The sequence below is a fragment of the Notechis scutatus genome, chromosome 2, assembly GCF_049901735.1.
Source record: "Notechis scutatus isolate UNSWTSFEM ecotype Mainland chromosome 2, rNotScu1.2, whole genome shotgun sequence".
NCBI lineage: Eukaryota > Metazoa > Chordata > Lepidosauria > Squamata > Elapidae > Notechis > Notechis scutatus.
Window position 1 is genome coordinate 199,818,257 of NC_142010.1, and position 12,097 is coordinate 199,830,353.

At 44.6% G+C, this 12,097-nt stretch overlaps 1 protein-coding gene across 2 annotated transcripts in view; it reads right to left on the reverse strand.

The window, feature by feature from the left end:
* The window catches only part of KLF9 (KLF transcription factor 9), a 35,464-nt gene extending 24,710 nt beyond the window's left edge, over nt 1-10,754 (reverse strand). The window contains exon 1 of one of the 2 annotated variants that reach the window (XM_026675376.2): nt 9,234-10,754. In XM_026675376.2, the coding sequence (XP_026531161.1) occupies nt 9,234-9,753 (520 nt within the window). In that variant the 5' untranslated portion in view covers nt 9,754-10,754. The remainder of the gene's footprint in view (nt 1-9,233) is intronic. The other variant, XM_087957805.1, reaches the window with a different exon arrangement.
* Nucleotides 10,755-12,097: the final 1,343 nt, after the last annotated feature.

Consider the following 12,097-nt stretch of genomic DNA (forward strand, 5'->3'; position numbering starts at 1 on the left):
TGGGGGAAACCTTGAACTCAGCTATCCAATCCTGTTCTTCCCCTCAAACTTGCTAAGTCACCAGCTTTCGCAAGCTGAGTTTGTCAGAAGCTCCACCTCTCTTGGTCAGGGGTTCCAGGAACTATTCTTTTTTAACAAACAGGTTCTGCAGCCTGAAAAAAAATTGAAAAACCCTGGTCTAGAATTTCTTTTTCAAATCTCTAAATTCTTTTATACTTTCTCAAGTGGAAGTAGATACACACACACACACACATATTCCTTTTTTGTGGGGGGGTCTTACACTTAAGACACAACAGTTCTGGATGGTTTTTGCCTCACCAGGGATAAAAATAGAGATGGGAAATATATGTTAGAAGTTGTTAAGGGAAAAAAAATGGAAGTGATATAAAATACAACAAAAACGCCCCCTTTTTTTTTTACTTCAAATGACACTGAAAAAGACTGACTGGCTTACGCTTGTGCAGCAGTGTAGACCTGCTTCCACTGAGTTTTATGACAGAAGGGATGGCACAGTTGACTGGCACATCTGGCTCCTCCTGGAAAAAAGTCCCTTATCACCAGTTTCAGAGGGTTATCAGACTGGGCAGAACATCCTAGTAAAGCCCAGCCTCTTCTGAGAAGATTTTGGAGAAATGCTCAGAATGGCTTGCTAACAAGATGGCATGTTAATTACATAGCAGAGATACAGCAAGCTGCCACCATAACATACAATGCCACAGCAAATCACAGAGAAGGGAAAGGGCACAGGAAAAACAACAATTATTCAGAATCTTGATTCCCCCTTCTTAAAAGTACAGTAATGCATCTCTCTCTCTCTTAAACCTGCTCCTATCACAGAGTTTAAAAGGAAGGTTTGACCCACAGTGCATGCTGGGCCTTGAGTCAATGGTCAGATTGCTGAAAGCTGAATTGTTAAACTCCCTTTCTGGGTTGGCAAGATCCACAACAAAGTGTGACATTCCACCTCTGCAAGGAAAAGCAAAGTTAAGGCCACATTCAAGAGGTTGAGAACTCGGAAAGCGAATGGTGGCCAAAATAATATTAGCTTTGCCATTCCAGACGTACTCTGCTTATAGTAGAGAATTCAACTAATAGGTGAATCTCACTGGTCAGCCCATCCTGCCACTCAACCCCCTCCATGACATTTTCCATGTATGGCAGTGAAATTACAGTACTGAATATTGTCTGCAACAACCCCAGAAGCAGCCAAAAACAAAAAAAGTTGGTGAATCTGCAGAAACATTCACAAGGCTGTGAACTGCTCCACAGCTGCTTAATCTGTTTTGCTGCCTCAGAATGGATCTCTGCTTCGAGTTGCAAATCTGCTTTGATAGAATCATCTGTTTGAAGTTTCCTCAGGTCAAAGGTTACCTTCGAAGATTTGAACAGCCCTAACTTACAGCGCAAATTATTTTTGGAATCTCGGTTGTATCTGGTTGTTCAACAAGAGAGAAGGCTGGATAATTTTTGATCAAGAACATAAAAAAGAGAGTTTGTGTTTTAAATATTAAAGGTAACCAAACATATTCAAAAACAATTTCTTTGACCCTAGGCCAATCCAGGATAGATACAGACAATAAAACAGTCATAGTTAAAACTTAAGCCCATTGATACGTATGGCTCATCTATGTTGTAAGGAAACAACAATGTTTCATTGTTGAATGGCAGAATTTTGCAACTCCGTGGTTCTCTTTAGAGACTCGGACTGCCAGGAAAAAGTTACGTAAAACTGCTCAGGGTGACCCGATCAGTGATATGAAGAAATTATAGATTCCTCTCTCTTCCTGCTTCTTCGTAGAATTGGAAGTCAAACTTGCCATCTGGCAACAACTGGCAGTGTTTTCTTGCCAAGCTTCCACATTGCTGGCACGATCCAGGAAGTTCATTTCAGAAAAGAATCTTTAAGGCTGGTCTTGGAATAAACACAGATCTGGGAAACTTTAAAAGGAATTTCCCATCCTCATTTACACTGACCTCACTAAGGCAGGATCCCTTTGAATGATCTGAAAAGCTTTCTTCCCAGCTCTCTCTCACTACCTGGGCTGAGTTGCCACTTGTGAGATAAGCTGCCAACACCCTTTGTCTGTTGATTGATTGTGTCTACTCTGCTTTTCAGGCCTTTCTCAGCCTGCCCACAAGCTCTTCACAGTATACAAAAAAAGAAAAAGAAAAAAGAAAACATTCCCTCAACCCATGGCACCACTAGATAACAGAAAGAAGTAAAGACTGCTAATTTGGAAGGCTCAGAAAAAGTAAGACTCACTCCAAGAAGATCTTTAATGGGTTTTTTTTTTAATGGTGATTCACCACAGAGATCTACATTCTGAGGCCATCTACTCTTTAAGTGATGGGGGGCATTCTCATAACATGGAATACCCTTGGGCCCTTTCGCTGGTTGTGAAAAGATTTGTAAATTAAATGGACTTGCCCCTCCAGGTGATTCTATTTTTTATGTTGTTGTTTATTTTGGGAATATAATCTGTAGCAGCTTTTTGGGGGAACAGATAGTGTGGGAACTCGTTGGAAAAAAAAAACAAGATTGTAAAGATGGACTTTTATGAAGCTAGCACTGACTCCATAAATATGTACTGGAGTGGGGTGGGGTAATAAAGATTATACCCACAATCTTAACACTTCAACACTTATAAACAATTTTAGCTACTATCTAAACATGCTGCAATCTTCTTTATTTCCCAAAGAACTGGGGTCACTCATGATTTTTCGGCAAATCCTATATTATCCAAGCATTCATTGTATTAGCATTTGACAGTTTAGTTCTCATCTTCCCCTTTTAAGCAATAGATGTTCCAGAATTGTCTAGAAGCTATTAAGTTTCCATGGACTACTAGACCAAAGTATCAGCAATGATCTGTCAGATTCCCCCCCCCCCCATTTTTCTAGAAAAAGCACTGTTTTATTTGGGTATTTCACAGCAATTTTACTTTTTAATTTCTCTTCTGGCATTATTTGTCCCAAACACTTAACTCCCTAAACCTAATTTTAGGACTGGGAATACCACTATTCAAAAACATCTGGATACTTCGTGGTCAGCTGGTAGCAACCCGCAAAGCTTCCTTTTCCCCCTGTAGGTGATTTTTTAAAAAAAATCAGTTTGCCATAAACATGTACAATCAGAAAAGCATAAAATAGTCCTTGACTTGTGACCACACTTGAGACCAAAATTTACATTGGTGAGACATTTGTTAAATGAATTTTGCCCCGTTTTATCTTTCTTGCCACCGTTGTTAAGTAAATCGCGCCAGTTGTTAAGTTGGTAACCTGGTTGTTAAGTGAATCTGGCTTCTCCATTGACTTTGCTTGTCAGAAGGTCACAAAGGGTGATCACATGACTCCAGGATGCTGCACCCATCATAAATATGAATCAGTTGCTAAGCTCCTGAATTTTGATCATGTGGGACCATGGGGCTTGCTGCAGTGGCCATAAGTGTGAAAAATGAGCATAAGTCACATTTTTCAGTGCCACTGTAATTTTGAATGGTCACTAAATGAACCTGTTGTAAGTTGAGGTCTATCTGGAGGAGGAAGGGAAAAAAATGGTCAAGGAAAAAAATGCATTCAGATGCACAATGCAGGAATCTACATTGGAAAGATCGCACTTAGAAAGAACAAAGCTACTCTCCATTTTTTCCATCATTCTCTGTGGACGAGTTGTCTATTTAGGCAGTAAGAATAGAAGACAAGCTCTGAAGATGATTTCAGTTTGGATAGTAACTAGATATTTATCTGTATGCATTCAAATACTGAATAACGCTTCCCCCCCTTTTTTTTGCTTTTCTGATTTTAGAATTGGGAAATTGGGATCCAATTGCTCACTTCTTTTTCAGACCGGGAAGGAAACAGGTCCAGAAGGGGCAGAACAAGTGTGCTGTAGGTTGATGTCCTGAATCAGGAAAAAAAGTTACATTGGTTGAGTCCAAAAAATTATTGCAGCCAAATGCTTTCAAATATGACAAAAGTGTCTATTTTCAAGTAGGGGGCAAGATGGAAGGATCAGCTAATCAGAACCGTAATGTTGTAATCCAGATTTCTTAGTAAGTAGCTAATTATTTGGCCACCTGCAACGTGCTGCTGTCATAGCTGGGGAAGTCCCCAAGGGCAGAGGCAGGAATTTCCTCATGTGTGCTAGATGTCAACAGAGCAGGCATTTGGAGAATGTCCACGAATAGCAATTAAAGTTACTAGCCTTGGTGTCAAAGGATGAAGCTGAGAGGTATGTCTGGCTCTTGTCATTCACTGCTTCCTTTCAAAGTGGGCATTTTCCTTGTTTAAGGTTGGGCTACGTTAGTGCTCTATTTCGTGGGAAAATACATTTGTTTCTTCAAAACATTAACGTGAATAAATTTTAGTCCATTTTATGGAGCCGTAATGCGGCAGGCAATACAATCATTGCTTACATGAACGGTACATTGAAATCAGGATATAAACATAAGTTATCAACACGAGAGTGAAACAGGGCAAGAGAGTAATAATACCTGCATTAATGATAGAAACTTTTATTTTTCCAAAGGAAATCTTTCCTGACATGCTGGTTATCTCATGCAGTCATTGCATCTACCAGATTATACAGGTAGTCCTCGACTTACAACAGTTCACTCAGGGAATGTTCGAAGTTACAACGGGACTGAACAAAAGTGACTTGTGACCATTTTTGCACACTTATGACCATTGCAGCATCCCCATGGTCACATGATTTACATTTGGATGCTTGAAAACTAATTCACATTTATGACGGTTGCCCTGTCCTGCGATCATGTGATGACCTTTGGTGACCTTCTGACAATGGGGAAACCAGATTCACTTAACAGTGGTGCTACTAATTTAAAACCTGCAGTGATTCACTTAACAAGTGCGCCAAGAAACATCGTAAAACGGGACCAACTCACTTAACAAATGTTTCATTTAGCAACATAAATTTTGGGCTCAGTTGTGGATGTAACTCGAGGACTACCTGTACTGTGATCCGTCCATTCATATCCTGTGTATCTCGCCATGAGTAAAATGTTGGGACCATAAGATGGACAACACAATGCCATGGAATTAGGAAGGATGCAATTAAAGTAGTTTACTAACACCCAACCTCCATGTGGAAATTCCCATACACACACAATAAACTATGGTTTGTTTCTTGTAATTGTCCCAGGTGCCTCTAAAAATCATATCTTTTACATTGCCTATAAAAACTCTGCATGAAAAATAAGAGCTTGAGAGTGTGTTTAATTCTTCATGATCAGGCTCAGAAAGCAAAGCATCTGTCCGTTCCTAGTTTCAACATCCCATCTAACCCAAATTTTCCACAGCCTACGTGAAAACATTCAGCACAACTCACGTGCATTGTTGGTGCAATGTGATTTCGGTGCCTCCATGCTTCTGGAGTCCCTATGGAAAGTGCCAAAACCATCACGATAATCCCCGCAGTGCATAGTTTAGCCACACACACCCTCCCTGATCTGGCACCTTCTCTCTCTGAAGCATGCCAGGTTTGTGAGAGCCATTTTGTCAATGTGTTTCCTATGTCAAGGCTCAAAGTGCGCAACATGCATCTTATGCATACAGCCTTACCAGGGAAAATATGGCTTTAATAATACCAATGAAGGAAACACTAAAAAGGTACAAAGCATAAGATAGAAGAAAACAGCCCCCCCGCCCCCAAAAAAAAAATGCCTCCAGGGAGATGTGGAGTGTGCAGAAGAGAAATGAGTTCTTAGTCTGCTTGTATTCAGTGTTATTTGCTTCAGCCATAATCGCCTATATCTTTGTCTAAAGAGAGTGGTGGGAAATCCTTGGCACTTCAGAGTTGGTTATAATAGTCCTAATCAGCAGAGCCAATGATAAGGAATGCTGGAATTTTAAGTTAGCAACTAGTTGAGATCCATCATCGTGATCTATTTACAGACAGTCCTCATTTAATGACTGCCTCATCTAGTGACCAATTACAGTGTTGATGAAAAAGTAACTTTATGACCGGTCCTCACATTTACGACCTTCATAGGTCTAGGAAAACTAAAGTAAGAACTTGAGCACATGTGCAGTTTCACTTAATGACCAAGTTGCCAGTTCCAATTGTAGTTGCTAAAGGAGGATTACCTTTGTATATCATTGAATTATATTTTCCCTGCATTAATTAACATTAATTCTGATTCCTACATATGATGATAGGAATTTTGATAGGCCAAAGGAATTAGTCTTTCAGAGACGAAACACTAAAGTTCTTAGTCAAATTATAAACCTATTTCTTGCAAATAAGTCAGTGATGCAATACATCCTCAAAGCAAAACAGGGATTATTTCTTAATTTCCATCCCAAATTTCTCCACCCTTGAGTTGATAGTAAATGGTTTGCTGTTCTCTGAACCTAGCTCCTTGGTGGAAAAGCCTTGAACTCACAAGCACAGGAAAATATGGAAGGTCAATACATAATGAAGATACTACTAATTTGTAGAATGGATACTACTAATTTGTAGAACTGTCAGTCACAATGCTCAAAATATTGTATAGATGTTGATATCAGGAAACTATAAAGCAGTGACAAGAAAAGGGAAATTTTAATGCATTTATATAATGTAGACCTTTGGGTTAGCTGAGAATTGAGCCATGTGGCTTCCTCTTTCGAAGTTCTATCTTTAATCTTATTGCTAGGAAGAAACAAAATGTAAGAACTTGCTTCATTAGAATGATTAGAAAATCACTGGCATTTCCTATGTGTAGGATACTGCTGGGGCATTCTCAGCAATTGACTTGACTTTACAAATCATTGGGTATTTCTGCCATGCTACAGAAAAAAGCCGATGCACACATTCTCTTTCCTTCCTGTATTATGGGTTTTAGCCACAGGAATCACTGCTGAATGACACACGACACTCCTTTTCCTGTTCATTTTCCATTCTGCAGTTTACGATGCCCATTGTGTGAACAGGAAAATAGGGTTGAGATTCTCTCCCACACATCATCCAGGAATACTCTACCATAGACATTCAGCCAAATCCAGTTAGTCCCTCTCCCTTAAGTAAAAATTAAATACAGCTAATGTGGATATCAATAGTACCATGACCGGCTTCCTATAATGAAGGTTTACTCCTTTTCAAGTCCATTTTTTAAAAAATATAATCTATAAGAAAAAAAATGCTAAGGATTACGGGCTTCCGTTTTGCTTCCCCAGCAACTATCCTATCTCCATGCAAGGCACTTTTAAGCCTTATATGCATCACATATTCGTCATAAGAAAGAAATCAAACCCATTCTTATACTATCTGATCAATGTTTTTCTTCAGCTCCTAACTCACATGACCTACTCTAGGTCACACACACACACACACAAAACGTTTCACAGATCATTTGGATCGAGGAACAACTTGCAACATTGAGTCTTGCTGCTCTTTCTGGTTTTCAAATAACAGGAACGTAACACAAATAGAAAAAAATATATATTTACAAACCGAGTGAAAGCTTGCTTATTTCCCAAGATGGCATTGAAATCTCTCAACACATTGCTGGTGCTTTCAACAGACCCTTTATCAGACCACACAACTATTCCCTAGGTTATTTTTCTTCCCTGCCAAAGGAAACCCCAAATAGCATACAATCTGACTACCCCAAGACCAGGCTCCATATGCTGGAAATGGAATATCACTCTATAATCACATGACCAACAAAAAGGCAGGCTAAAGCTGTGATGTGTGTTTTGCCAATGAGGCACCATAAATACATGTAGCCCCATGTGTCATCTTCAAAGCTTACTAACCACCTCATGTTTGATCACAGATGCTGCCAACACACCCACATAGGACAACTGGATACAATGTGCTTTGGTGGGAAAAGATGGCATTCATTTCCCCCAATCATTTCGTCTTTCAAGGAAGCTCCCTTTAAGTATCCTAATCAGCGTTTATCTTTAAACATATTCACCAAGTGCTCGGAATGCACTTTCCGGTGCCTGCAAGGCAGTACCAGATGTACTAAGAAACAGAGAATTATAACCCATTATCATATGCTGGGGTTTGAACCAAGAATATTGCAAACATACCCTCAGAAGAAGCCACTTACTGATGATGCACTCAACAAGTTCCAAGCCCACAAAAGAAAGCAATTAAGGCAACACATGAGGCAATAGTGTCTCAAATGAAGACAGCTGCCATGCTCCTGAAAACTGAATGAAAATAAGGAATTTTTCTTTTCAAAAAAAAGCGGTGTCACATGTACTGCGTGCATCTGGACATCGTTAAACAAAACTGTCCCAAAACATGGACCTCGGGGCCTTCTGCTTTTGCCGCCATTATTCTTTCCCGCCCTCTTGCGCTTACCTCCCAAGGCAATGAAAGCCAACAAGCGCCCACGTGAGAATTGGAAAAATACGTCATCAATCCACGACAGCCACCAAACCCAGCCACGCCCAGGTGGAGTTCATGGAATCCAGAGGTGCCAAAGAAGCCCCCGAGCAGGGCTTAGGATGGAAAAGATCCATGCCAAGGCAGCAGCCAAAGAAAAACATGAAGTCAAATAAATAAAATAAAATAGAATCTCATGAGAATCCTAACCCAGCGTTGAGAAGCTTTTGACTGATGAGAGGAAGCCCTAAAGGGAGGGCCACCGAGCAATCACGAAAGAGGAGGAAACCCTATCAACTTCACCCATTGAGCCCCCTGACCCCCTCCTCCAACATCCTTTTTAGAGATTGAGGGGAAGGCTTTTGAAGAGAACAACAGCTCCTCTACTGGCGCCATCGGCTTGGTGTAAGCAAGGCAAGCCATCTACAGAAGGGGGGAAACATATGAAAGATGAGGGGGGTTTGTCATCCACTCCCAACACCCTCATCTCCTCCATCCATCCATCCTCATCATTTTGACGTGTCATTTGCAGTTAACACCCTGTGCCCAAATGCAGGCAGCCTGCACCAGAGCGAGCTCGGGAGGAGAGAAGGCAAGGCAGGGACGGGCAAGGCAGGAAGCGCGGCGCTAAGGCAACCGCGGCATTTGAAGGAGGGTTCAGCTGAGGACAACCGACATACTTGAAAGGAGGGGGAGGGAAAGCGAGCGGCCGCCGCGGCAGAAGAGCTCGAGCTCTCGCTCGGCTCCCCTTCCTCCTCCTAAAACCCCCTTTGCCTTTTTGCAAACAGGCGCGACTCCCGGGCCGTCCCCGCCCGCTCGCCCTCCCCCATTCACCTCACCCCCCTCGCCCCCTCCCCTTCCCCCCGCCGTTCACCTGAGTGCCGCCGCTCACCTGTATGGACCCGGTAGTGGGCTTTGAGGTGGGAGGACTTGCCGTACACTTTGCCACAGCCGATGTAGGGGCACTTGTGTCTCTTTTCCGCGGCCAGCTTGCCTTTGGCCGGCCCTCCGCCGTGCAGGAGGGCCAGGGCGCCGGGCCCGCGGGCAGCCTCCTGGCCCTCGGCCGGGCTGTGGGAAGGGCTCGATCCCGATTCGGTGGTCACGTCGCTGTCGGAGCCGATGTCCTCGTCGGGGCTCTCCACGCTGTCGCTGCAGATGGAAGGGGCGGGGAGGGCTCTGTATTTGTTCAAGTCCAGCAAGCTCTTGGCGATGGTCACCAGCGTGCAATAATCCTTCCAGGCGTCCCGGGGGTCGTTCATTTCCTTGGTCACGACGGCGGCGGCGGCGGCTTCCTCCTCGGGCATCTTCAGGACCTCGGCTTCGCGGGTCACGTCCGGCGGTGCCACGGAGCGGTTGGAAATGGAGACCAAGCACTGGGCAGCCACGAAGTCCATGTAAGCCACCGCTGACATCTTGCAGGCGACCGTCGGGGGGCCCTCCCCGAGGTAACGATTTCCGAGGGGGAGGGGAAGGGCGAAGGGCCCCGGGGCAAAACTTCTTCCGCGCTGCCTGCCTGTGACTGCCGCTGCTGCCGCCGCCGCCGCCCTCTCGCCCTCCGAGGGCCGGGGAGGGGGGGGGGGGGAAGGGTAGGTGGGGTGGCGGTGTGACGAGCGCCGGGCGGCTAGGTCGCCTCCCTTCAGGTTGCGGATCGCGGGTGGAGGTGGGGTGGGTGGGGTGCCGCTGCAGCCAGGAGGGAAGCCGCTGCCGGGGCTCGGCGTTTACATAACCACGACCATCCGGGATTCCCAGCCAGGAGAACCACCTCTAGCCTACCTTTTGACCTCGGTCGCCGTCGCTTCCCGCGCCCCCTCTCCACGGACGCCGGACAACTCCAGATCGGGGAGGCGTCGCGCGTGGGTCGTGCACTCCCGGACTCGCTTCTGAGGCTAGACAGTGATAAGGCTCCCTTCTTCGGAAAACAGGGTCACGAGGGGTGGTTTCAAGTAATCCAAATAGCACCAGCAGGGAGTTTTCCCTCTTCTTCTTCTTCTTCTCCTCCTCCTTCTTTTTCTTCTTCTTCTTCTCCTCCTCCTCCTCTTCCTCCACCTCCTCCTCCTCTTCCCCACCCCGCGAGGGGACGGAAAGCAGGAGAAAATCGAAAGGAGCTCGGGAAGAGCTCAGCGATCCTCGCACCCGAGCCGCCGCCGCGTTTGCTTCTCCGCCCCCGCTTCGCGAGGCTTTCCAGCGCATTCACACACTCCTCAGAAGGCGCGGTGCTGAAACAGCAGCCCAAGCGTGAGGACTCTACGCAGCAGCAGCAGCAGCAGCGACTGAGGCTGGATCTGCCCACTGCCTGACTCACTCCCCCCTCGCCTACGGCTCCTCAGTGTTCCAGCACAGCCCTGCTCAGGACCGATTTCGCAGAAGCCCATCACGCAAAAGGTTCTTCCAGCGAGCGCCCCCCCCTCCCTCCGCCCCTCCACCCCCAATTGGTCAGCCGGGAGAGTGATTCAACTCTGTTTACCTTCTCCTCCTTCCACTCAGAAGGTCTCTTTTTGCATGAGGGGTGTGTCTACAGACGGGGACCGCGGCCAATCCGAAGGTCTCCTCCCGATGCCTCGTGCTACTCTCGACGCCTTGTAAACCCCCACTTAAAAGGGCAACGGAGGGAAAGGCGGGAGAGTTTCTCGGGGGGCGGGGGAGGCGCTCGCCGCCTCCAAAGGGCTCGTCAGGCGGGGCCTCGGCCGCCCGGCTTCCGGGGAACCATCATCCCCAACTCCCGCTGGCATCTTTTCCCCCCGGGACTAATTGCCCCGCGTTCCGCTAGCCAGGACCTCAAGTTTGGTTTCCCGGTAGAAATCGGGTTAACTGCCTCACCGAAAGCCCTTTATAGTCCCAGCAACCAGCTAACCAATCAAAAGTGCTTTGGCTGATGTCACTAACATCGGCTCCGCCAATGAAAAATACATTCCAAGCAGTCCTCACTTGTAAACTTAGGCCAGAGCGTTAGTGAGAATGGAGTGTTGTGAAAGTAAAATAAAAACTTTAGTATAACTTTAGGAAGGAAGGGGGGGGGGGGGAGGGGTTGTATAATTGCAGTATGTCCCTACACTTAGTACACACATCCATTTGACAATTAAATAGAGATTATGAATAATAGTCACTGATTCAAAACAAAAAAAGAGTCCTAAGATGGCATTTTTGTATGTTATGGAATGACCAGTGGGGGAATAAATAAATTCAGGTAGTCCTTGACTTATGACCATAATTGAGGCCCAAAATTTACGTAGCTAAGCAACACAATTGTTATGTGAGTTTTGCTCCATTATACAATGTTACAATCTTTCTTCCCAGTGGGAATCAAACAGTTACCAAGTTAACATGGTTGTTAAGTGAATTTGGCTTCCTCATTGATTTGCTTGTCCGATGGCCGCCAAAGGGATCGCCCTGGGACACTGCAACCATCATAAATACATGTTGGTTGCCAAGCATCCGAATTTTGATCACGTGACCATGGGGATGTTGCAACAGTCATATAATAAATGGTAATAATTCACTTTTTTCAGTCATTGTAACTTCAACAGTCACTAAACGAATGGTTGTAAACTGAAGACTACCTATATATACCATACCTTGAGAAAGCTATCCCACCAAAATAATAATAATATTATTAAAATAAAATTAATAATGTACATTTTTGTAGAGCAAAAATTTAGAAGCTGGGAGGAAAAAAAGCTAGCAAAGAAAAAGAAATGTTACAATTGTTTCCCTTGAATAAGTGAACTGTTCAGGCCCATTAATGAAGTTAATATGTTT